At 57.1% G+C, this 25,968-nt stretch overlaps 1 protein-coding gene across 4 annotated transcripts; it reads left to right on the forward strand.

Moving 5' to 3' along the window:
* The first annotated feature begins 5,404 nt into the window (after positions 1-5,404).
* Positions 5,405-25,696, forward strand: TP53I11 (tumor protein p53 inducible protein 11). 4 transcript variants are annotated; one of them, XM_037999486.2, is made up of 9 exons: positions 5,471-5,634; positions 6,214-6,383; positions 19,033-19,107; positions 19,826-19,985; positions 20,588-20,646; positions 20,839-20,887; positions 21,302-21,398; positions 22,509-22,610; positions 23,151-25,696. In XM_037999486.2, exons 4-9 carry the CDS (start codon positions 19,857-19,859, stop codon positions 23,282-23,284), a joined length of 570 nt encoding a protein of 189 aa, XP_037855414.1. In that variant the 5' UTR covers positions 5,471-5,634; positions 6,214-6,383; positions 19,033-19,107; positions 19,826-19,856; the 3' UTR covers positions 23,285-25,696. The 4 variants fall into 4 exon arrangements, with proteins under 4 accessions (XP_037855415.1, XP_037855413.1, XP_037855414.1 ...); XM_037999487.2 differs by lacking the exons at positions 5,471-5,634; positions 6,214-6,383 and adding an exon at positions 5,405-5,464; XM_037999485.2 differs by lacking the exon at positions 6,214-6,383 and having other exon boundaries at positions 5,452-5,634.
* Positions 25,697-25,968: the final 272 nt, after the last annotated feature.

The following is a 25,968-nucleotide window of genomic DNA, read 5'->3' on the forward strand; positions in this document are numbered from 1 at the left end:
CACCCAAGATGGGGGTCCAAAATCTGCTACTCACTTCCCTGCATAGCAATTCTTTCCTTGGCCAGGGCTCACCACTTAGAGAATCTGGACCCAGCCTGAGGTTCTAATGTCAGCTATGCCCACAAGGGGTAGTCCATACTCCATCTGCCCTGAGTTTTGAAAGCTGTCCCTTCAGTACCAGCACAGAGCAACAGGTATCCCAGGCCTAGGACACAAGGTCCACAGACATCTCCCCAACTCTCCCAGCTGGTGGAGGGTGGATTTCTTGCAGATAGCCACATGTGCCCAGTTCACTGCCATTTCCATATGTCAGTTCATTCACTGAGTCAATGAACATTCATTGAGCACTGACTGTGAGCTCCGGACTTACATGTACTGTCTCACTAAACCCCCCAAGTACCCTATGCATCATGATGATTTTCTTCTTTCCATTTGACAGATGAACACACTGAGGCTCAGAGATGCTGAGTGACTTGCCTAAGGCCACAGAGCTGGTTAGAAGAGGACTAGGACCTTGAGCCTAAATCCAGGATGGGTCTAGTGGCTAAATCCCACTCTCACACTGCCTCCTTGAGCCTTCCCCCACAGGAAGCAGGAAAGGGCTGGCCATGGTCTTTGGTCCCCTAGCTGTCATACTCTTTCTTTGGGGAGATCTGAGCCTCATTGCTTCCACCCCCATCCTGATCAGTTCTCTCTCCCACAGATAAGAAACTGCTTGACATTTCCTGGTCCTGGTGCAGCAACAGAGGTGGTAGGGATGAGTCACTGGAGGGAAGCAGCTGGCAGGAGAGTGGGGTGGGGGAAGGAGGGCTGGTCAGTGCTCACTCTGGAGGGGTGGGGGCAGGAAGCATTGGGGAGGCCTGCCCGGGAGTTCCTGAGCTCCCAGCTGCTCCTTCCAGTCCCCAAAACTACGTGTAACAGAGTTCTCCTAACCAAGCAGGTTCACAGAGAAGGAAGCTCTGGAGGAAATGAGTGGAAACCAGGAAGGGGAACCAGAAGCAGTTGTGAAAGCCCAGCTCTCTGCCTCAGTCCTTGTGTCATGGGACGGAGGCTCCTTCTCTCTGGGTTTTGTGCCAGCTTCAATGAACCCTGGCTCTCACCCCAGAGCTCCCCTTTCCAGTTGAGAACGCACCAGCAGTCCTGAGGCCCTCTCCCTCCCCTCCTCCAGGCTGCCTCATAATAACACCAGTGGCACTAATTGATAACTGCTGATGTGCCTGCCCCATGTTGAGGGCTTCACATGCAGCCTCTCTGCTAAACCTCCAATAACTCCCACCAGGTGGGCCCTGTTATTATCTCCATTTTACAGATGAGCAAACTGAGGCCTAGAGAAGTGAAATCACTGGCCCATGGTCTCACAACCAGGACTTGAACCCAGATCTGTCAGCTCCAAAATCCCTGGGCTCAACCACAACAGGTCTCTGACAACATCATGTTCCTCCACACGTGCCCATCAGTGCTGAAACCTCTTTCCCCGGCCCCAACCCCAAAGACTAGGCCCCACCCCCGCTCCGCAGGCCTTTCTCCTGCAGTCCCAGGTGCTAACAGTAGTCTCACTCCAAGCATCTTTGGAATCCAATTACATCCCCATTCTTCCTCATCCATAGTGATTTCTGGCTGCAGACACTGGCAATCACCGTGCTCACCCCACGTTCCTGCAGGGGCACAAACACAGACACACAGGCACACTCTTAAGGGCTCACTCACACCTGGCCACCAAGGAGGTGTTGCTGCCCCGCTTGTGGAGGGCGACCAGGGCAGATGGAGCCCCTGCTGCTCCCAGGTTCCTGTGGGAGTCTGGAGGGACGGACCTTCCCACCTCTGCAACAGCTGCTGGCTGCCTCCTGGCTCCATCCCCACCCCCACTGCCGTCCCCACCCCCCTGGGGCCTTGAGAGGAACACTTCACCAAGGTAAGAATCACAATAATAATGTTAGCAATAGGAATCAGCATTTCCAGTTTGCAAACCTTTTTCATCGAATCACCTCACTTGACTCTCACAAGTTCTATGAGGCAGATATTTTTATATCTGTGCAGGAGAGGGTCGCATAGCTAGTTAGGAGCAGAGCCAAGGTCCTTGCCGACTTATCTCACCCTCACCGTGAATAATGATGACTCCTCATTGTTACCATGCACCAAGCATCTATTCTTGCCTGGCATTAGGGGCACACTTAATGAATGTCAATGTTACTTCTCACAGCAGCCCAGCGAGGCGAACTTTTTTTTTATGCCCAGTGTAAAGATCAGGTAACTCAGAAGAGTTAAGGGCAGAATGGCTGCCTAAGGGATGTTTCTGAACTGGACACATCACTTTAGAAAAGTATATAGGGGCTGGGTGCGGTGGCTCACGCCTGTAATCCCAGCACTTTGGGAGGCTGAGGCTGGCCGACCACGAGGTCAGGAGATCGAGACCATCCTGGCTAACACGGTGAAACTCCATCTCTACTAAAATTACAAAAAATTAGCCGGGCGTGGTGGCAGGCGCCTGTAGTCCCAGCTACTCGGCAGGCTGAGGCAGGAGAATGGTGTGAACCTGGGAGGCGGAGCTTGCAGTGAGCCGAGATGGCGCCACTGCACTCCAGCCTGGGCGACAGAGCGAGACTCCGTCTAAAAAATAAATAAATAAATGAAATAAATGAAAAGTATATAGGGAGGAAGACAATAAGAGCCTCTAATGGGTGCTTCCGGGAGAGCGGATGCAGGGGGTTATGGACAGAGCCAGCTGCTTCTCCCCTGGCCCCCCTCCAAGCACTTTGCCTGTTACCTTGAGCGTTTACTGTTGCTGCTGTTGACTATCTGTGCAGTCATCTACAAGGGCGCTGTGAACTCTCCAAGGACAGGGACACTGTCCTGTTCACCCCTGGGGCCCCAGGACATAACACTTTGCCTGGTATATGGGTCAGGCACAGTCAGGATGGCCTCCTTCACAAAGGATGGTAGGGCAGCCTCGACCCAGCCTGAGCTCCCAGCCTCCCCAGCTTCCCCGTTGATAAGCTTGGGAGACTGAGAGAATATAGACACCCAGAGGGCAAAGGTTATCCACTCCAAATACCACTTAAGGTGGGAATTCTTCCTCTGGTGTCCTCATCAACCCTTCCCTGGATTCTGCTTGCATGCTGCTGGTGACAGGGCACTCATTCATGACAACTAAGGCAGCCTCTTCCATGTCGGAGAACTTGGAGTGATTGCGACAAAGGCCCCCTACTGATGTACGATCAGGCTGGCTGGGATTACAAGCACAGACTCTGCTGCTAGTCTCTAGGGTTACACCAAGCAGAGCACAGGCAGGTGTCCCCAAGTCTGGGAGGACACCACACATGAATGATGCTGGGGGCCCTCCCTTCAGCAACCCAGAGCCCTGAGTGCCGGAAAGGCAGAAGAGGGAGTGACAAATGAATTTATCAACCCAGCTTGGCCCAGCTCTGTAAAAGCAGTGAGGTGAGACTGAGTTGTTGCAGAAACTACTATAGAGCCTTGAGTCAGATGGCGCCATCCAACACATCTTAAAAATAATCCTCATCTAGGGTCACATACTTTGATTGATTGATTGATTCATTCATTATGTCTATCATTGTCGAGGTGTTTGGCTGGGGGCAGTGTCAGTGGCACTGGGGCATTCGAGTTTATCTACCTTAGTAATCAGAACAGCTTATAGTCACTGAGTACTTACTATGAACAAAGGACTGTTCTGTTTACTTCCTTGCCAAGGGCACAGACTCTCCTGCCCAATCCCAGCTCTGGTGAGGACAGTGGGAGCCTGCATGGCACAGAGTCCATGCTCAATAAACATGAGCAGCTGCTATTAACTCTAAATCTCTACAGCAACCATAGCCAGTTCCTACTAGTGGTTGCTCTAAGTGACTTATTTTGTCCAAGGCCACAGAGGGACTAAAAGGCAGAGCCAGGATTTGAACCTAGGTGATCTGGTAACCCTTAAGGAACTGGTGCAGACAGAATTGAGACCTGGAGTCAGAATGCCCACCTAGCTAGATGCCTGGGGTAGCCACTCACCTCTTTCTGTCTTAATTACTTGTGGAATGGAGCACGTCATCAGCCTTGCCTTCCTTTTCCCGCAGCCCCCCACCCCGGTTCCTGGCCCACTGTGACCATCAGACCAGATGAAAGAGATCCAGGCATTTCTCTCTTTTTTTTTTTTTTCCAAGACAGAGTCTTGCTCTGTCACCCAGGCTGGAGTGCAGTGGCCAGATCTCAGCTCACTGCAAGCTCCGCCTCCCGGATTCACACCATTCTCCTGCCTCAGCCTCCGGAGTAGCTGGGACTTACAGGCGCCCGCCAACTCGCCCGGCTAGTTTTTTGTATTTTTTAGTAGAGACGGGGTTTCACCGTGTGAGCCAGGATGGTCTCGATCTCCTGACCTTGTGATCCGCCCGTCTCGGCCTCCCAAAGTGCTGGGATTACAGGCTTGAGCCACCGCGCCCGGCAATCCAGGCATTTCTCTAAGGAGAGCATAGGGTGGTGGGGGTTAGGGTGGAAGACAGCACATTATTTTCCCACCATAAGGGGTGGAAGGAGCCCAGAATTTGGGGGTGGGGCCTTGTCTGTAGGAACCTGGTTCTTTTAGACTGACAGGCCACCAGAGAGCCTCCATGACCCCCAACCCTCATCCTCATCCCAGGCCCCCATAGGATGTATAGAGACAAAAGGTTTGACAACTGTGGCCCCAATAAGCGTCCTAGAGCCCCAGATAAGATCCTAGTCCCCTGACAGTGCAATTGACAGCAGCATCGTGAAGCTGGATTTTAGGGTGGAGTATGAAGACGGTGGCGGTAGTGACGGAGGGGTCATGTTATTTGGCCAAGTCACACCAAGCAGGGAGAGAGAAGGGTGGGCCTAAGCTGGAAGCCTGAAGGCTGAGTGAACTCTAACGACCACCGCCAGTAAAACGGGACTAAGCACAGCGCCCTTATGGGTTGCTGTGAAAATCAAATGAGTTAATACTTGTAACTCCTTTAGCATATGGTGCCTGGCATCAGAGAGTGCGCAGCAAACGGTGACTATTGTCGTGACTGTGTTATTACACACTTGGGTATCACCGCCAGCCAAAGCAGTACCTTCCATTTCAGACACCGGCCTGGGCCCGGGAGACATCGCAAGGCTATTTAAGATGGTGTGGTTTGCCCATCTACGTTGATCGTCCCAAGAAAGGGGCACCGTCTGCAGAACTTGCCAGGAAAGTCTTCCTGGGCGGCGCGGGCAACGCCAGGGTCTCCCCGCGCTACTTCCTCCCCCGGCGCCTTCTCTTGGGCGCGCGTGCGCCCCCTGCAGGCGGCCCCCGGGAGAGCCTCGCGGGGGAGCCGGGAGCCCGGTTTCCCCGCCAACCCCCATCCCACCAGCCCCGGCGGCCACCCTGGGGGCGAGGCAGCCCGGCGCGTGGGAGGGGACGGCGCGCCATTGGCTTGTGCGCGGAACCGAGAGGAGGGACCAGCGCGGGCCGCCAGACTCGGTAAGCCCCGGCCGCGCAGGGCGCCGCGCGCAGTCCAGCCGGCCCTGCCCTGCCCTGCCCTGCCCTGCGCTGCCCGGCCCAGCGCGGGCGGCGCGATGTGAGGCGCCCAAGCCCGGAGCCTCCGCCTGACACCAGCTCCACGCAGCCTGGCGCCGGCACGCGCGAGGCCCGTAAGTTCTGCTCCCCGCCGCCGCCGCTTCCGAGCCGCGGACTTTCCCCGCCCGCCGCCCGCCGCCCGCCGCCCGCCGCCCGCCGCCTGCCGCCCCCCGACCGCCGCCTGCGCAGCGCAACCCAGCGGGGCTCCTGCGGCCGCCGGGACCGCAGGGGGGCGGCCGGGACCCTGCGCGCGCTAGCCAGGCGCCCCGGGACATCTCGGCACCCGCTGAGTCCGCTGGGACCCCAGGGGGTCGCCTCCCGGACTCCCCAAGGCGCCGTCTCGCAGCCCTTTCCGTCTCCCCTGCGCGCTCTCTCCCTTCGCCGCCCCTCCCTCTGACTCGGTTTCCCCTCTCCCCCGGCTCCGCGGTCGCCCTCCTCCTGGACTGCTTATTTCGTCCTCGGCCTCTGCCTCTCGGGCTCGAGCTTTCTGCTTCGGAGCAGGAGAGAAACCGAGCGAAAGCAGTTTCTGTCTCCCTAGGGTCTGACTCGGTCCCCGCGCTCGGTTCTCTGTCCCCTCCCCCTCCCGCCATTGTTCCCGGCCGGAGGAGTGCGCGGCGCAAACTTGCGAGTTCCCCCCGTCTTTGCCCCCGCAGGGCCGCGGACGGAGGTGGTGGCGGAGTTCCCGCTGCCCACAAGTCTGGCCTGACCTTCTGGGGCGGGGGCCTGGGGGCAGGGGCCCTGGGCCGGAGGACCTGGGGCCGCCTAACGACTCGGAGCTCCCCGCCGGGGGACACCGGCGCTCGGCCCGGGTCTGAGAAAGTGGGTGAGTGTCTGGAGCGGGGACATGAGGGACAGATTGGAGGGGGAGGGGCGAGGCTGGGAGAGTCCCCCGTCCCCAGGCTGGAAAGGGGCGGGCAGAAACCCAGGCCGCGCCTGAGCCCAGTTAGGGGGTGGGTAGGGGACGCACAGGTGGAGACGCCCCCCACCCTCCCCCAAGTCGCGCGATCTGCAGGAAGGGGGCAGTATGGGGCTACTGGCCGGACGCTGGGTGGGCTAGGGCCCCTGCCGTGGGCAGAGCACTCGCACCTACCCGGTGGAGGCTGTGTGGAGGAAAGGCCAGAACGCCGCGCCCACCCCGGCGCGCCCTACTGGGCGGGGCGGGGCGGGGCGGGGCGGGGCGCTCGCCTTGGGTCCCCTAGCTCTGAGCTCCTTCGCCCTGACCCAGTCGCGGGCTTCCGCCTCCTCCTGGAGCTCGGGGGCAGTGGGTTTCTCCTCCGAAGCGATGGAGGCTGGGGCAGGAGTAGCGCAGAGGCCAAGAACCCCGAGGCTCCTCCAAAGCCCAGAGCGGCTGGCCAAGGCCCCCTCACCACCCTACTATCCCTCACTTCCTGGTTGATTTCTTTCAAACAAACTTCTTGACGGGGCGGGCCTGCGAGGAGAAGTCACCGGGGCTGCCCACCCCAACTATGTGGTCCCTTGAACCTCCATCCCGGATGGCCTGTGGAGAGGGGACCAGGACCTGCGGCCGGCAGATCCCAGGGACGCGGGGCTCGTTTTGTTGCAGAGCCAGGAGGGGGCACTGTCCGCCCTTTAGCCTCAATCCCAGACTTCAAGAAAGGAGAGAAAAGATTTTTCTTGTTGGGTTGTTAGGAAATAAGACTATTCTCTAGGCTTCTGTTGTCCCATCTGTAAAATGGGTCGTCTTGTTCCTGAGGCCCCCTCTGTTCCACGATCCCAGGAGGCCTCTGCCCTGGCCGCTTCTTTCCCAGTTACATGTCCTCAGCTTCCTCTGTGCTTCCAAATTTGGAGTGGAGGACTAAGGCCCAAAGCCCCTTCACCCATGTCCAGCTGTCATGACCTGCCGGTTCTAGGACTGCGACCTGTTTTCTGCACAGCTCTGCCTCCAGGCCCCTTGTGCCTTCTCCAGCTCACACCCAGCCTCACAAGTTCTTTAGATAGCCCCACCTCTGTGGGAAGAAGGGCCTGCCCCTCTAGGGGTATGGCGGAGGAGTGGGCTGGAGTTAACAGGAATGTCCCATAGTGACACAGTTTGGGGCTGTCCTTTACTTTTGCTTATCGAACAAAATGTTTGTGAGCATTACACCAAAAATGGCATATGGAGAAAAGTGCCAGGGACAGTTTCAGGCACTGGGGAGACAGCTGTGGACAAAATAAAAATATTTGTCCTCATGGAGCTAATGCTTAAAAGCAGGGGGCAGGAAGAGGCAATTAGCTAACAAAAAACAATAAGCAAATTATCTAGTGTACTGAGCGGTGAAGGGGAAAAGTTGTGTTGGGGGTACTGAGGCCAGGGACTGGGTTGTCATTTTAAACAGGGTGTCAGGGAGGCCTCCCTGAGGAGGTAACTTTTGAGCTAAAGCCTTGAGGGAGATGAGGGAGTGAGCTGTGTAGACAGCTAGAGGACAGCCCGTGCAAAGGCCCTGAGGCTGGAATGTGTGTGCCCTGCAGCTGGAGGGGAGTGAGGGGCTGAGGAAGAGATAGGAGGCAAGGCTGACTGAGAAGGGATGAATTCCTCCCATTTCACAGGTGAGGGAAGTGAGGCTCAGAGACAGTATATCAGTCACCCCAGGACACACAGGCCAGGAGTGGCAGCTGCAGGGCGGGCAGGGTGCCTGATGTTCTGACTCCTGGCCCACGATACCTCCCCGGCACCCTGTGTCTCACTGTTTATCCTGCTACACTGGCGGGACCCCTCCCAGGGCCAGCGCAGCATCATCCTCCTGCCCCAAAGTGACCCTTGCTCTCTCTCATCCCACTTCCTTCTTATGACCACTCCCTTCTGAGCACCCCACTCTGACCCGGCACATGATCCCTAGAAGGGGACCTGCTGTGAGGCACATTTGGTCAAGGGGGCAACTGAGGCAAGGAATAGAATCTTCTAATCTAAAAATTATGAGCAGCATTATTATTGAACATTAACTACAAAACAGGCGCTGTTCTGGATATTTTTGTGCGTCTTCTCACTGGTGAGAGGTTGGTGTCATTATTACACCCATTTAACAGATGAAGAAACTGAGGCCCAGGGAGGCAGAGTCACTGGCCCAAGGGCATACAGCTCATAAGTGGTAGAGCCAGGATGAAGCACAAGTCTTTTAAGTCATGAGCTAGTCCTTTAACCACTAAGCCAGCACCCCAGGACTGGGGAGACACTCAGTCCTGGACTGTGGTTGTGGCCCATCTTATCCTGGGAAAAGGTCAGGGACCCTTCCACCTGCCTCCCCCAGCCCACAGAGAAGACAGATCACCACTTGCTTTTGAAGAAATGGGCTCAACCTGGTGGAGGATCCCTTTGAGGAAGCTCCTCTCCTTTCCTCTCCCACCCTCTTCTCCTCCCCTCTAAGTTCCTGAACAGCCATGGGGCGGGGGAGGGGCATGGGGAGAGTTGGGGCAGGGAGGAGAGGTGGGTGCCTGCTGCATTCTCACCAGACCCCTAGCCCCATAGGATCTGGAAGTCAGGCTGTCCTGATGACGACACTAGCTGCCCTAAGGGCCTTGACATGGTCACTGGGCCAAGGGACAGGCGGGCCTATTCTCTGAGTGAAAAGGACAGGAATTCTTCGTGTTCTGCCCATGTGAATGACCGTTGAGACAGGAAGAACTTCCCAGTGATTTCTGAGCGGTGATGGAGGCCATCAGAGGGCCTGATCCCCTTGCCCGCAGCAGTAGCTTCAGACCCTCCAGGGGAGGACCCCAGGGATGCCTCCTTCTTGCCACCTGCTCTGCCCTGACCTCTCGCCCTCTTCGGCACAGTAGGGAATGTTCCTGTTTGTCCCTAAAGCTTTGGAAATGTTTCTGATGAAAGGTTGGGCTTTCCTCTGCCTTTCTGGAAACTGGGCCCCTTCAAACAGAAAGAGTAGGAAGATAGGACCTGTGTGCCGGTCCAGGCTGAGGGGTGGTGGGACTTGGGGGTGGGGCCGCTTGAGCTGGGGCCCAACAGGGGCCTGGAGTGTGGCTGCTGTGAGGCAGGGCTGGGAGGGACCCTAGAGACCACAGTCTCATTTTCTTAGACAAAGAAACTGAGCCCCAAAGACAGGGTCTGGCTTACCAGTGATGGCAGAATCTGCCTGTGACCTCAGCTGTCCTCTGGGCCCAGTGACTCAGGACACACTGCCACCTTCCAGCTCCAGGACAAACCCTCCACTACCAGATCCCAGGGCACATGTCCCTGGAGGTTCTTGGAAATGGGCCGTGGAACCTTTCTCAACTGCAGAGCCGTGTCATGGAGACAGGGGTTGCCACTGCCATGGGACTCGCATCCTGTGCCCACCTCTCCCGGCCAGTTCCACTCTGTCCTCACTCTTTGCAGCAGCCTGGACACAGCCCAGTGGTGATGCTGAGGTGATGAGGAGACGGATGCTGCAACTCCGCCCTCCACTGGCTCAGGATCTGCTTGAGAGACAAGACTGACTAAGGCAGCCCCGGCCTTTGGAATAATGATGCTCTCGAGGGATGGCCTGATAGCAAGCCAGCTGGAGCCAGCCGAGGCCCAGCCACCCGGTAGCCTTGCCTCGGCTTCCTCCTTAGCTGTGGGCCTCCAATGAAACCTGCAGCCCAGAGGCCGCTGCGAGGATGTCAGTAGTGCAGCCAATTTCATAACGCCTCCTTTGTGTCCCGTGACTTCTAGATTAGCTCTCTAGCCCCCAGCAGCCCGGTGACTCAGGGACCACTGCCCCATTTACGGTGGAAGGCAGGGAGGCTCCTTCAAAGAGGAGTTTGCCCAAAGGCATGAGGCTAGTAGTGTAGAGCCAAGATCTGAACACAAGTCCCTTAGTCCCCAGGCCTTTCCAGTACAGCCCTTGACAAGTGGATTCACTGCTTGAGGGCCCTGGCGATAGATTCTGGGCTAGGGGATCTCTAGACCCCCATCCTGCCCATGGGGCCGATGGCAGCCCTGGGAGGGACCGCAGCTGGAGCAGATGACGCAAGCTCTGGACCTTCTATTCCATCCCACCCTCCAGGGAGCAAAGATTCTTTCTCCTGCCTCCCCTTCTCTCTGGCTGGTGGCCTGAGGCTCTGGCTCTCACTGCCAGCACCCCGCCCCCCAACTCTGTGTTGCCCTGTCCCAGACCCCATTTCCAGCTATTTTGTACCAAGGCGATAACAGAACAATGGGTCTCCCTACATCCCTCCCCAAGTCCTGCTGGAGTTGCAGGGCCTTACCCTAAGGGAGGCTGGACCCCAGAGAGGAGTCCAGACGCTGGCAACCGCCAGGGACTTTCCGGGGGAGCTGCCATGGGGAAGATGGCTTAGAGCTCCATTCTTTATATGGGCCAAGTCCACCAAACACCACCCACGCCCACCACCGCACACATTCACACACACACCAGCTCCTCTCAGGATGTCCAGTTAAAGAACAGTCACCTTGGCTTGAATTCCAGCTCTGCCACTTACCTCAAGGGACACTTGAATAAGTCACCTGAGCCTTCATTTTCTCATCTGTAAGGTGGGGGTGATAATATGGCCATTCTCATAGGGTTGTGGTGGGGATTGCAGGGGATTCATGGTCTTGAAGTACCTGCCCCGCTCCCTGCAGCCCCGGGGTAGGTGGCCCTGGGGACGGTCTTCCTTATGCGGGGTGGAGGAACAGGTGTGCCGCCTGCCCCTATCACAGAAGCTCTTGTTTGGAAAGGCAGTGGCTCCTTGGCTGAGGTGTGCAGCAGCATTGACTCCCCCTTGACTCACGGGGAGGCTTGGCCACTGATCTACGTTCTGGGCCCCTTCCTCTTCCCTCCCTCATCTTCCCCACTCCCCCGGCCAGTCAGGTTTTCTAAGCCAGCACTCACGGGCATAGTCTCCATGCTGGGGACAGCTCAGCTGTCCATCTGTTTCTATGGAAACCAGGCTTCCTGGGAAAGAGGCAGGAGGTTGGGGAAGTCCTCCAGGAACTGCAGGGGAATGATGCCTCAGTCCCATCTGATCTACCCAGGGCAGAGCCTGGGCAGCCACCTTATTCATATTATTAGTTGCTGTCCTTTACAGAGCACACACCAGAGGCCAGGCTTCTCAGCTGCACTTTCTCATCATCACACATCACAAACCTGTGGGCTTCGTAGAAGTAATAGTGTGGTTTCACAGATGAGGACATAGAGGCTCAGAGAGGTTAAGTAACTTTCCTGAGGTCACAGAGCAATTAAGAGGAGTAGGGATTTGAGCCCAAGTTTTCCCAGTCGTTACAAATATGCCTACCACCTCCCTGTCTGTCATCCTCTCCTGACTCTTGTGCCCCCAACAAGCCCCTCTCTTCCTGGCCGGTTTAGTCTTGCGGGCTTGGCTTTGCTTGTTCCTGCCTGGTCCCTGGGCTCTTCCCTGGCCTCAGATTTCGCAGCAGATGGGGAGGTGGGAGGGACTGCAGGGAGTCAGATCTTGGCTGAAGAGGTCCTCTTAGCTCCTCCCAACTCATTCATTCAATCACAAATGCCTGTTGAGCTCCTCATGTGTCCAGAGTTGTCCCAGGCTCAGAGAACAAGACCCAAAGAAATCCCTGCCCTGGGGCACACCCCTGCTGGTGATGCCACAGCTTTCTGAGGAGGTGGGGGGCAATGTCAGAGGCCTAGTGTTCTCATCCAGTCCTCTAACCTTCACTGCTGCCCAGACCTCTCTCTGCCAGGCCCTCTGCCAAGAGCATGTGCACCCCCTCTCCTGGAGTCTTCAGCACCCCATGAGTCAGGCAAGTAAGGCGCTGTGGGGTGATTCCCATTGTACTGAGGACTGAGCCTGCTCACTTAAGGCCACCTGACCAACAGAGAGTGGCCACTTTTGAACCCAGTTCTGCCTAATTGAAAAGCCCTTTCCTGCCCTGTGCCATCAGCTTCTGTGTGGCCTGGAGCACAGCCTCCCCTCAGCCTGCCACATCTAACCTGTGGGCTTCTGAGTGTGCCGGTTGGGTTTGGCCCGACAGCTGCTTATTCCACCTGTGTTGACAAAGTGCCAACTGTGCACCCCAGCCTCACGGAGAGACACACGGAGGACCACAGTACAAGCCATACCTTCAGACTGGTTGGTCTTGGGGAGCCAAACTGCTGTGAAATGACCAGGAGTGGAGGCTATAAGTGGCCAGTGGCTGCAGACACTGAGACCTGTGAGAGTCCGGAGGAAGATGAGGACCCAGTGTCCTGGGAGGGTCCCTGGGAAGAGCGACTGTGTGCAAAGATAGCCTCAAGGAACAAGGAGCATGGTGGAGGGACAGAGTGTCCCAGGGACCTTCCCACTTGGGTAAAGGGTCAGCAGCGAGAACCACTGTTGAAAGGTTTGCTGGCTGATCGGGAATGTGGGCGAGAGCAGCTGGCAGGGCAGAAGGGAAGGGGTCGGGATCCTGGGCCTGGGCCCTGGGAGCCACGTCCTCCCTTCTTGCCAGACAGGTGATGTGCGTGGAGGGGTGGCTGCCCTTGCTTCCCCTGCCCCCCGCCGTCTGCAGCCCGGCTCCTGGGGAAACCCCCCGGGGCCCTTCAGAAGGCAGTGGGGGCAGAGCAGGAAGCTTCACAGCGCTGATGGAAGGCTTTTTCCACTGTGCATGGCTGAGTGGAGAAAGGGAAGTGGAAGGAGGGCCAGACTCCTCCCTGGGCAGGGCACTTTCCCCATGGGCGCCCACGTGCACTCCTTCTTTCTCTCTCCACCAGCACTTCTGCGAGTTGAGCGTTCTCACTACCCCCATTTCACAAGAGAGGAAACTGAGGCTAGGAGAGCCACGGCGACTTGCCCAAAGCCGTGCAGCTGGCAAGAGGGCAGAACCAACACTCAAACCCAGGTCCCCCGCCCCCAAAGCCAGGGTTTGGCCATAGTGCCCGGTGGAGTCCTCTGTCCTTACTTAGGTTAAAATGGTGCCAGGCCTGAAATAAACACCTGGAGTGGCCCTGAAGGAAAGGTCAAGGGGAGACCTGAGGCGTGTGCATGGCTTGCTTCACGGGTGGGGCAGGTGAGGGGCTGCTGGGTGGATCTGATCATTGCAGGGCTCAGTCCTGGGGGTGAAGCAGGGGCGGAGTGCAGTTCTCAGAGCAATTATCTGTGCTGGAAGGTGGGTGTGGGGCCCTCCTTCCTGGAGGTCAAGATTCCGTTTTCTCTGGGGGGTCCTTTGTGAGTGGTGACTTCCCTGCTAGGGTGGGCTTGGGAGGTGGGCACAGCGGTTGTCACCAGCCCAGATGTCTGATGGCAGTGCCTGTGGATGAAGATTGTCCCACCCATGAGTAATTCCGTCCAGGACACTGTAGTGCGCACTCTACCCAGCCCCAGCAGGTGACGCTGACGTGACCCACAGCCTTTGATTTGCAGCAGCGGTTATTGGCTCCAGCCTGGGGTGCAGAGGGTAATGCTCTGTGTGTGTGTGGTGTGTGTGTGTCGTGTGTGTGCTGCATGTGGTGTGTGGTCTGTGTGTGGTGTGTGTGGTTGTGTGTGGTGTGTATGTATGGTTGCGTACTGTGTGATGTGTGTGGGGTGTGTATGTGTGTGTGTGGTGTCTATGGTGTGTAGTGTGTGGTGTGGGTGTGGTGTGTGGTATGTAGTGTGTGATATGTGTAATGTGTGTGGTATGTGTGGTGTGAGTGGTGGGTGTGTGTAGTGTGTGTGTGCACGTGGTGTGTGGTAGGTGTGTGGTATGTGTGCATGGTGGGTATATGTGGTGTGTATGTGGTTTGTGTGTGCATTGTGTGTGGTGGGTGGGTGTGGTATTTGGTGTGTGTGTGTGCACATGTGTGTGGTGTGTGTGGTGGTTTGGTGTGTGTGGTATGTGTGTGGTGTGTGTGTGGTGTGTATGTGTGTGGTATGTGTGTGATGTGTGTGGTGTCTGTGTAGTGTGTGTGGTATGTGTGGTGTGAGTGGTTGTGTGTAGTGTGTGTGTGCGTGGTGTGTGTTAGGTGTGTGGTGTGTGTGCATGGTGGGTATGTGTGGTGTGTGTTTTGTGTGTGCATTGTGTGTGGTGCGTGTGTGTGTGTGTGTGGTGTATGTGGTGTGTGTGGTGTATGTGGTGTGTGTGGTGTGTGTGGTGTGTGTGTGGTGTGTGTGTGGTATGTGGTTTGTGTGGTATGGGGTTTGGTGTGTGGTGTGTGTGTAGTGTGTGGTGTGGTGCGTGTGGTGTGTGTGTGGTGCGTGTGGTGTGTGTGTGCGTGTCTGTAGTGTGTGTGGTGTGTGTAGTGTGTGGTGTGGTGCGTGTGGTGTGTGTGTGCGTGTCTGTAGTGTGTGTGGTGTGTGGTGTGTGTAGTGTGTGGTGTGGTGCGTGTGGTGTGTGTGTGTGGTGCGTGTGGTGTGTGTGTGCATGTCTGTAGTGTGTGTGGTGTGTGGTGTGTGTGTGGTATGTGGTGAGTGTGTGGTGTGTGTGTGTGGTGCGTGTGGTGTGTGTGTGCATGTCTGTAGTGTGTGTGGTGTGTGTGTGGTGTGTGTGGTGTGTGTGTGGTGCATGTGGTGTGTGTGTGTGTGTCTGTAGTGTGTGTGGTGTGTGTGTAGTGTGTGTGTGTTGTTTGGTGTGTGTGGTGTGTGTGGTGCATGTGTGGTGTGTGTGGTGTGTGTGTGTAGTGTGTGGTGTGTGTGTGGTGTGTGGTATGTGTGGTGCATATGTGTGTGGTGTGTGGTATGTGTCGTGTGTGTGTGGTGTGTGTGTGGTGTGTGGTGTATATGTGTGATTATGTGTGTGGTGTGTAGTGTGTGTGGTGTGTGTGTGTAGTGTGTGTGGTGTGTGGTGTGTGTGGTGTGTGTGTCGTGTGTGTGTGGTCTGTGTGTGGTGTGTGTGGTGTGTGTGGTCTGTGTGTGGTCTGTGGTGTGTGTGTGGTGTGTGTGTGGTGTGTGTGGTGTGTGTGTGGTGTGTGTGTGGTGTGTGTGTGGTGTGTGTGGTGTGTGTGGTCTGTGTGGTCTGTGTGTGGTGTGTGGTGTGTGTGGTGTGTGTGTGGTGTGGTGTGTATGTAGTGTGTATGTGATGTGTGTGGTGTGTGTGTATGGTGTGTGGTATGTGTGGTGTGTGTGTGGTGTGTGTGTGGTGTGTGTGTTGTGTGTGTGTTGTGTGTGTGCGGTGTGTGTGTGTGGTGTGTGTGTGGTATGTGTGTGGTGTGTAGTGTGTGTGGTGTGTATGGTGTGTGGTGTGTGTGTGGTGTGTGTGTGTATGGTGTGTGTTGTGTGTGTTGTGTGTGGTGTGTGTGTTGTGTGTGTGTTGTGTGTGTGCGGTGTGTGTGTGTGGTGTGTGTGGTGTGTGTGCAGTGTGTGTGGGGTGTGTGTGGTGTGCGTGTGTGTATGGTGTGGTGTGTGTGGTGTGTGTGTGGTGTGTGTGTATGGTGTGGTGTGTGTGTGTTGTGTGTGTTGTGTGTGTGCGGTGTGTGTGTGTGGTGTGTGTGTGGTATGTGTGTGGTGTGTAGTGTGTGTGTGGTGTGGTGTGTGTGTGGTGTGGTGTGTAGTGTGTATGTCGTGTGTGTGGTGTGTGTGTGTGTATGGTGTGTGGTATGTGTGGTGTGTGTGTAGTGTGTGTGTGCAGTGTGTGTGTGGTGCGTGTGGTGTGTGTGTAGTGTGTGTGTGCAGTGTATGTGGTGTGTGTGGTGTGTGTGGGATGTGCGTGTGTGTATGGTGTGTGCTGTGTGTGGTGTGTGTGTGGTGTGTGTGTGTATGGTGTGTGGTGTGTGTGGTGTGTGTGGTGTGTGTGTTGTGTGTGTGTTGTGTGTGTGCGGTGTGTGCGTGTGGTATGTGTGTGGTGTGTAGTGTGTGTAATGTGTAGTGTGTGTGGTGTGTGGTATGCGTGTGTGTAGTGTGTGTGTGTGTGTGTGTTGGTGGAGAGGGGTCAGCAGGCAGAGGAAAGCAGTTCATCCAATGCCTGGAAGCTTCTGCCCCTCAGAGGTGGGTTGTGGACACAGCCTGGGCCTGGTGGGCAGTGGCTGAGTGCCAGCCTTGTGCCCTGGGACTGAGATCTGGGACTTTACCCAGTGGGGCGGAGAAGTTAAGAAGTGTTAGGCCCATTTCCCGCTCCTCCATGGCCTCCATCCCGGTGCCACTGCCACATGGGAGGCCTGGGGAGGGTGGGAGTGTCTGTGTCTAACAATTGCCCGTCTTCATTGAGGACTTGCTGTGGGCTGGGCACTTCCCCATGGCTTCATGGAGATTACATCTTTATTCTCACAATGTCTCTATAAGATAGGACACCTTATTTTCCCAACTACACATGGGAAGACTGAGGTATGTAGAGGGTAAGTGACTGACCTGCCCACAGGCACACAGCCAGGCAGTGATGGATCTGGGATTCAAATCCAGGGAGCGACCTCAGCAGTTAAGCACTAACCCATTAGGCCTTCTGGCTCGAGCAGTGAGCTGGCTCTTTCTAAAGCACTGTCTGTCCATTATTTTGTTTCTCCTGAGGCCAGCTCCCGGGGAAAAGTGAGGCTGGCTGCTTTCATTTCACAGATGAGGACCCCAGAGCTCAGAGAGGAAAAGTAACTCACTTTTAATCAGTGGCTAGCAGATCACTGCCCCCTCCCCACCCTGGCCAGGCTGGGAGCTCTTTCAGGATGGGGGCCTGTCCCACCAGCCATGTACCTTGCTCACAGCAGACCTCACTAAATGCGGTTTCCTCGTGCAAATGTGCAGGTGTTTTGCTGAGTGCTCTGGGGAGGTGGGAATGACGGCTCCATTTCACAGATGGGGAAACTGAGACTCAGAGCACAAGGCCACACAGCAGGAAGGGGTAAGGCAGGACTGAGGGAGGCAGCACATCTGGCCTGGGAGAGGGGTTAACCAGCCAGGAGGAGCTCGTAGAAGGGCTGAAATAAAGACCAGCCTTACCGAGTGTTGGCGAGGATGTGGAGGAACTGGAACACTCCTGCATTGCCAGGGACACGCAGTGGCATGGCTGCTCTGGGAAACAGTTTGATGTTTTCTCTGAAAGTCCAACAGGGATGTACCACACTGCTCAGCAATCCCACTCCTGGTATTTACTATAGAGAAATGAAAACTTACGGTCCCACAGAAACGCGGGTTTTTAGCAGCTCTATTCCTAATCGTCAACAACTGGAAACAAGCCACATGGCCTTCAGTGACCAAACGGATAAACAAGCTGCTACACGGACCCCAGGGAGTACTGCACTCCAGTAAAAAGGAGTGGACTCCTGATACACACAGTGACTTGAAGGAATCTCAAAGGCGTTCTGCTCAATGCCAGGCGCCAGCCTCAAAAGGTTCTGTGCTTTATCATTCCACTTCCCTAGCATATTTGAAAACACAAAAGCTATAGTGTCAGAGACTAGATCAGTGGTTACCAGGGTGGAGGAGTGAGGGGAGGGTGTGGCCAGGACAGTGCCAGGGAGTTTTTAGGGCGATGGAACTGCCCGTTATCTTGATCTGGAGCTGGTGGCTCCAAAAATCGATGTGTGTGCTAAAATTCAAATAACTGCACAACTAAAGCCCGTCTATTTTGCTGTATGTATTAAAAGATAAAAGGCCACGGGGAGGCTGGAAGAGGAAGGGCGTGAGCTAGGCAACATCCTTGGCTGAGGAACAGGTGAGGGACCTGGTTCTCACCAGCGGCTTAGTGACTTTCAGGGCAGCCTCGCCTGGCCACGGGAGGGATGTGGCTAATTGTAGCTTCTATCTGGGTTCACCGAAGGTGGTGGCTAGCAGCTGAGGCGTTGGGACAGCATCCTGGGCCCTCCAGGAGCCGGGTGATGAAAGGTTAGGCTCTGGCTTCCCTGGCAGGGTGGGGTTGGCCTCCTGTCCTGATGGCTGGCACACACCGAAGCATTAACCCAGAGTCTCTGTGTGCCAGGCGTGGGACTGGCGTCACAGTTACCACCCGCCGCTGTCTCCTATCACCATGGGGCCTGTGTGTGGGGAGGGGAAAGGCGTATCCACTCCCTTTTGTGGATGAGGAACTAAAGCCAGGGGGCGTAGGAGGGTAGTTTGGCCTAGAAATGACATCACACTCACTAAAGACCGTCAATATCAACTTTTGCAGTTTTTTTCCCCAATGCGACATGGTACACTGCCTCCCTAGTTGATCCCGTCTACAGCCACATATCCCATAGTTTGATACTGTGTTCTGATGTTTGTTCGGGTGCTTTATTTTAAGACACCAGGAGGCTCGAAAAGGGGAGGTGACCTGGGGACATCCCCGCACTCTGCCTCTGGCAGCCCTGGATGGGGCTGGAGGGTGAGATTTGCCTGGGGCCACAGGACACTGAGACAGCAGGGTCCCCTGGTGGAGAGCCCAGTAGCCTCTGAGCCTGTCTGTAGATGGGGATGGCTCTTCTGCCTTTGCCAGAGGGTGGGTGCAAGTGGGAATGAGATGCTGGAAGCGGCCCGAGGTGGGGAGTGGCACACTGTTATTCACCCTGGTTGGCATTGAAACCCCGGGAGCTTTGTTTCCTCATTCGCAGTGTGTCTGTCAGTAGCACCCATCTTGCAGGGCAGCTGTGATTAAAGAAGCCAGGGCCACCCCGGAGCCAGCCTCTGAGGCTTCACCTTACCCCGTTTACACTTCTGTCTCCTCTGCGTAGATTTGACTGACTGAGGACGCGACGGGCACTCCGCTTCTCTGCATCTCTGTCGTCCAGCAGAGGGGCTGGCACATAGTAGGTGCTCCTAGCCTGACTCAAGATGTTGCTGGGGCTGGGGAGTGGGGGGCTGGGGAGGACCATGGACAGACCTGGGGTGCCAGGAGGGGCTGGTGTGGGGCTGATGGCCAGGAGGGCAAGGCCAGAGCAGGGAACCTAGACCACCTCAGCATCCCTGCCAACACCCCTGGCAGCCTGGGTATGAGGGCACACCATCCCCTTCAGTCCTGGCAGGTTTGAAGGGGGGTGGCAGGGAGACGGCAGAGGGGCTCACTGGCCTACAGGATTGGGCAGAAGTTTGGTGGGGACCCAAACCCCAGAACCCAGAAACCCCTGCCCTAGGCTTCGACAGACCCTGCTGTCTTCTAAGCCTCGTTTGCCCCCATGAATCCAGGCTCCTTTCCTCCCCATCCCCCCAGGAAGCTTGGATGTGGCTGCCATCCAGGCCCAAATGGCCCTACGCCTCCAGGGCTGGCTCTGAGGCACCATGCAGCCTGTCAGATGGCGTGGGCCGTGTCCACCTGAGCAGACCGGCTCCCAGAGCCTCAGGGGCCTGGAGAGCGTCGCCTCAGCCGTTTGACAAGGAAGCCGGCTGTGCTCCCCTTGCTGCCCTGGGCTCGTGGGGAGGCCTCAGCAGGCCTGGCGTGGGGTGTGACCTTCCCCTACGTCAGGCCCCTTCCGGTAGAGTCTGGGAGCTGGGGAGGAACTCTGGCAAGAGACCGGTGTCTCCCCTCAGCCCTTCTGCAGAGGCCGGGCTGGAGGAGAAGATGGCGGCCAAGCAGCCCCCGCCTCTGATGAAGAAGCACAGCCAGACGGACCTCGTGAGCCGCCTGAAGACCCGCAAGATCCTCGGCGTGGGCGGGGAGGACGACGACGGGGAGGTGCATCGCTCCAAGGTGTGGTGCAGAGCAGGGGCCTCCGGCGCCAACTGAGGAGGCCAGGCTGACCCACCGTAGGGGACAAGCTTAGCCGAGGCCCAGGGAGCCGCAGGAGTTCTGGGATTTAGCTGATGTTCCTAGAAATGTGACGGCAATGCCAGGGGAATAACGAGATGGTTAGAATTAAGTGCCTATTACATGCCTGGTTTTCCAGCAATTGCTTTATAAGCATTTTTAAAATCTTCTTGTTGGCACTAGAAGATGCAGATACTATAAAATTATTAACCCATTTTATAGATGAGGAAACGAAGGCTCAGAGAGTTTAGGCAACCTGCCCACGGCCACATTGGTAAGTGGCAGTACCAGGCTTCAAGTCTGCGTTTGGCAGAGCCCTGAGCTTTCATATGTCACCATCATATTTTCAGCTTCTTTTAAACCCTAGTGTCAAGGGGAAGCAGGAGAGGGGGTGGCCTCATGTGACCCTCCCCACCTGGGGGACCCTTTGGCCAAGCCGAGGTGCCCAGGTGGGTCCCTGGGTGTGCAGGACTTGGGAGGATGAGTGAGTGGGGGCGCTGAGAACTGCCCTCACCCTGGTTGCCTCTGACCCCCTCTGTCCACAGATCAGCCAGGTCTTGGGCAATGAAATCAAGTTTACTGTTCGGGAGCCTCTGGGGCTCAGGTGAGCATTTACCTGACTTTTTCGGGGAAGGGAGGGGTTGACGGGAGCAGAATGCACAAGAGCCCACCTCATTTGGCCTGGTCCCTGGATTTTGTCTCATTACCTCCCCAAAACCTGCCATCCCTGGGGATCTGGGCTGGGGAGGGAGGGTCCCCGGGGGCAGGGCTGTGACCTTCTCTCCACGCCTCCCAGGGTCTGGCAGTTCGTCTCTGCTGTGCTTTTCTCTGGCATTGCCATCATGGTGAGCCCCCACCCCCGGCCCCTGAGATCTGGCCCCGTATGGCTGCCCCAGCCCTTCTCAGGCTCACTGGGGGTACCTCCTCCATCCTGGCCCCTCATGCAGGGCCCATCTGTCAGGCTCTCGGACTGCCGGTTCTCGGGCTGCCTCCGAGAGCCTGACTCCTACACTGCCACACCTGTGCCCTGTCCAGGAGCACACTAGATCCCATGTGTGGCCTGACTCCTTGTCCCAGGAACCCTGGAGTTTTCTGTCCTGGCATGGGGGCGGGTGGGGACAATCAGGTCCAGACCCTGGACTGCCCCCAAGGATGCTGATCCTGCTCCTGGGGGGAAGGAAGGTGTCCGTGGGAGGCATCAGCTGTCACCCCCCACCGTCTCCCAAGCGGGACCTCTGAGCCCCTCTCGCTGCCCGCAGGCGCTTGCCTTCCCTGACCAGCTCTATGATGCGGTCTTTGATGGAGCCCAGGTGACCAGCAAGACCCCCATCCGCCTCTACGGCGGTGCCCTCCTCAGTGAGTACTGCTGGGGCGGGGCCTGGGGGAGGTGACGGGCAGCTGGGAGACCCAGCGGGGCTGAGGAGAGCACGGGGGTCCGTGCCCGGGCACCCTTCCTTTCTTCGGGCAGATGCTGCAGCCCACACCCTGGCCTCTGATGAATCTCTCTGCTGGGGATGTGCTACCATCTTGTGGCCATTGGTGGAATATACCCAGTGGGTTGGAACTTGGCCGTTGCCACCTTCTGCAGGGAGCGCTCCTAAGTGTGTGCACTGCCCTGGGCGTTGTGGTGCAGAGATGGAGGCGGCCCAGGCCCAGCCCTCTAGGACTTCACAGCCTAGAGGAGAGGCAGATCAATTCAGTGTCTGCAAAACCCCTCACACCCACCCTGTTTTATCCCCAGAGCCACTTGTGTTTCCTCTCTAACCTGAGATACACACGTTCGGATTTGGAATTAGTTTTTAAAGCTCAGCATAGCTTTAAAGGGAGGTAATATGCCTCCCTTTCTACAAAATATTCCATGGCTCCCTATTGCCTACAGAATAAAGACTCAGCTCCTCTGGAGTTAGGGTTGTTGGAATAAAATAAATACACACCCAGTGGCATATCTGGTACCAGCAGACACTGGGTGGGCGGGGCCTGCCAGAGGCCAAGTCAGTGGTTCATCCCCCTCCCCCTGGGGAGTTCCTTAGAGTGAGTTCTTAATGGGCTCAGGTTTTCTGTCTGGGAGTCCGTGTGAAAGAAAACCCGATTATAGGACCAGGTAACCCATTAACTTATGGATTCCATCAACACAGGATCCACCTGACAGAACTGGACGTGGGCAGGGGCCAGGAGCTCAGCCCTTCCCCTTTATAAAGAGATCGAGTTTCAGCATGGGGAAGTGACTCGCCCAGTGTCGCATAGGGCCTTAGAATGACAGGAACAGACTGAAGCAGCAGCATTGAGTCTGGAGGGGACAGGATCAGGGACACAGCCTTGATTTGAGGAGCATGAATAGGGGCGGAGGCATGGAGTCCAGGACCCCGGCTGTCTTGCAGCGGTGGCCGGAGGAAGGAGGAGCCTCCTGCCCTGCTGGGAGGGAGCCAGCGGTCCCACCCCCAGCCCCCTCTTCGTCCCCTGCCCCAGGCATCTCCCTGATCATGTGGAACGCTCTCTACACCGCTGAGAAGGTCATCATTCGATGGACCCTGCTCACTGAAGCCTGCTACTTCGGGGTCCAGTTCTTGGGTGAGTCCTGGGGTGGGCAGTGAGGGAGGCTGATGGGCAGCTTCGCCCCTGACCTGCCTGCTCTAGCCACTTGGGTGTGTGGGAAGTGATGAAAGCCTGTGTGTGGGGGGCTAGTGAGGGGAGAGAGGGATAAGGACTCACCTGGCTGTGTTTACCTGTGTGCCTGCACACCTGTGCACACATGCCTAACACACGTGCCTGTGGCTTCCCAAATCCACACACTTCTATCTAAGGCCTTGCACACACATGCGTCTGCAGCCCCCGCACCCGCTGCCCGCTGGACCCAGCACCTGTGTAATAATGCGCGCTCCATTTTGCCCACCTGCTGTGCCCCGGTTCCTGTCACGTGGGAGACATCAGAGCAGAAACATCTGTGGGGTTGGCAGGGGCAGGGGGCAGGTCCTGCGCTTCCCACCTGGGAGGATCCTGGGCTCGGAGTGAAGTTAGGGAGACGGCCACACCAGCGCTCCAGGCTGGGGGGCGGCCCCTGGACATATCCCCTCCTCTGACCCTGTGGCCTTGCCGGCCTCTCTCCCACAGTGGTCACTGCCACGCTAGCTGAGACGGGCCTCATGTCCCTGGGGATCCTGCTGCTCCTGGTCAGCCGCCTCCTTTTTGTCGCCATCAGCATTTACTACTATTACCAAGTCGGCCGAAGACCCAAGAAGGCCTAGCTGCCCGCTGGGCCTGGGGCCCTGCCCATGCCCAGGGCAGAGTGGCACTGGGGCCTCGGCTTCCCTCTGGCTCCTGGAAGGCAGGAGGGTCCCCTGCCCTGCCCCAGCCCTGCCCCAGGGAGGCAGGGGGTGGGGGGCCTTCCTTTCCTCCTGGGCACCCCGTGTGCTGTGACCTCCTGGGCTTTCAGGCTTGACATGCTGGTGTGGGGAGAGACAGGGCCTCTGCTGCCCGATTCCTCACCCTCACAGTGATACCTCCTTTCCTTGGGTCTCTCGGCCTCCAGACCCCCTCAACAGACACTGACGAAAGTCAAGCTGGAGTCATGAGGGTAGTGGGCTAAGTCGAGGGTCCAGCCTCTTCTGCCAGGAAGCCCTTCTTGCTTTTGAGAGATGCTGTGACCACCCCCATCCTTCTCCCCACACCCCCAGCCAACCTAGTGCCCAACCAGCTAAACTTGGTTTCCCTGTAATCCTGGAAAACCCTGTACCCCTCCTCTCCAATCTGGCCCTCTCCACATGCACACCCTGAACACACACACAGACACAACACACACACACCCGCCCATGATGTGAGCAAGCACATACACATAACACACACACTCTCTCTCTCACACACACACGTGCACTTTCACAGCCCAGCCGAGGGCACGCAGGCAGCGTGTGCTGTCTGAGATGGCACCTCCCTTTCAGCCGTTCTTCGAGGATGGGCCACACACAGCTAGATGCCCTGTCCCCACTCTCCTGGCCTGGCGCGATGAGCTCTCCTGGGACCTTGCTCTAGGGCACTCTGTCTCTACCCCAGGACCCCCGAGTCCCCTGGGAGCCCCCTCCCTGCAACCAGCCTGAGTTCAGAGGCAGCCAGCAGCTGCACCCACAGGCCGCACGGACAAAGGGACACACAGCCCCCATTGGAGACCACTGTAAGAGGTGGGGCTGGGAGAGGAGGAACAGAAGGAAAGCCATAGTGCTCCCTCGCCCTGGAATGTCCCCCAAGGCCTGATGGCCACTGGGCTCAGCCTGTCCCCCACTCCTCCCTGTTTCCTGGTGAGCTGTCCCCAATACCTGCAACCCTGGCTGAGTGGGACTGGGTGGCCCTCAAACTCAGCACGGGAAATAAGTAGAAACATTTCAACAGGCCGCCTCCCCTTATCTCCCCCACCCTGGCACCCTGGCAAAGGCTGACAACTGGCTGTCTTGGGGCTGAACAGCCCCCGCCCGGCCTCTCTCTGTGGGCCCACCAGCCTGTGCTGTACACCCTCCATTAGTCCCTGATCCCAACCCTCCCTCCTGCCAGCACACCGGCACACATGGGAAGGGGCAAGCCCCAGCCCTGGGGACAGGCGAAGGGAGAGAAGCAGCCCCAGGCCCCAGACTCGCTTCCCATCCTGACATAGAGCCGGGAATGGCTGGAGGGTGTCTATATGTACAGCCAGCTCTGGCTGCTGCCAGGTGGGCCCCTGCCGGGGGTCCTCACCCCTGTCCACTCTGTGCCTGGCTGTCCCTGCACCCAGATACAGCACCACGGCCTGTACCCAGCAGAGCAGTGGCACCACCATGGTTACAGTGGATGCCCGAGGCTCTGCTTGGTAAACGTGGCCAAGCAGAATGGGAGGCTGGACCCTGAGGAAGGGCCCCTCTCCTGGCATCTGTCTCTCGCTACCTAAGCCTGTGCCTCTCCCTAAAGAGCTCCTCCCTGCTGCCAAGCCCTGGTCTGGCCACGAGCCACTACTGCCTCCCACCGGTGGTGCCGCCAGCGGGCAGTGCCCTCGGGCCGAAGCCTCAGTCCCCCATCTGAGCCAGGCCTAGTCCTCTAATAGGGATGGTGGCTTTGTCCTCCCATCACTGCAGGTGCATTCCACCTGGGGAGTGAGGCTGCGCGCTGGGCGTCTGCTGGCCCTGAGACATCCAGTCTTCCACACTCAACCGTGGGGTGGGAGGGTGGCGTGGCCTTACCCATGGGGCTGGCCAGGCTCTGGTACAGAGCTGTGCTCACGAAATACCGGGTGGCTTGGTTAGACCTAATTGTAGTGGAGCCTGGGGGAGAGGGTGAGGGAGGGGACTGCGGGTCAGATAAGACCTGGAAGACAGATGTACAGCTGGGGGGCAGGGGGACTCAGGCAAGGAGGACTTACAGTTGGGAAGGAGGCAGTGGCAGAGGGGCGAGGGACAGGGGGGCCCTTAAGTCCAGCGAGGAAAGCTTCGTGTGGGCCCCGCACTGCGCTCCGTTCGGGGTGACCTGGAACACCTCTTTTCCCAGCTCCCTCCAGCCATCAGCAGCCTCTTGTCAAGCTTCCGTCTCACCCCAGTCTATCCCCACCCCCAAATCAAGACCACCTTTCTTCACGGTCACTATTTATTCTTTGTTCCTTTTTCTTTTTGTAAGAAACAGTCACAAAAACCAGTGCAAAACCATCAGTGTGGGCGTCCTGTTTTATATTACAAAACTTCCTCTGGATATATCATATAAAACGGGGTCTCACAGGAGAGAAACGTGATAAATTAGCTCTGCAATCTACGGCAAGGAACATAGACAGTTTTTAAAATAGACTTTCAACATATGAGGGAGGAAGGGGCTTCTGGGGAGATGGGGGTGCTGGGGCCTCAGCTGGTTTGGGGAATCCTGTCAGGGCCCCTCAAGCACGGATAGAGAGATGGACAAGGGAGGCTGCGGACAGGCCTGAGCA

The sequence above is a fragment of the Chlorocebus sabaeus genome, chromosome 1 (assembly GCF_047675955.1).
Source record: "Chlorocebus sabaeus isolate Y175 chromosome 1, mChlSab1.0.hap1, whole genome shotgun sequence".
Taxonomy (NCBI): domain Eukaryota; kingdom Metazoa; phylum Chordata; class Mammalia; order Primates; family Cercopithecidae; genus Chlorocebus; species Chlorocebus sabaeus.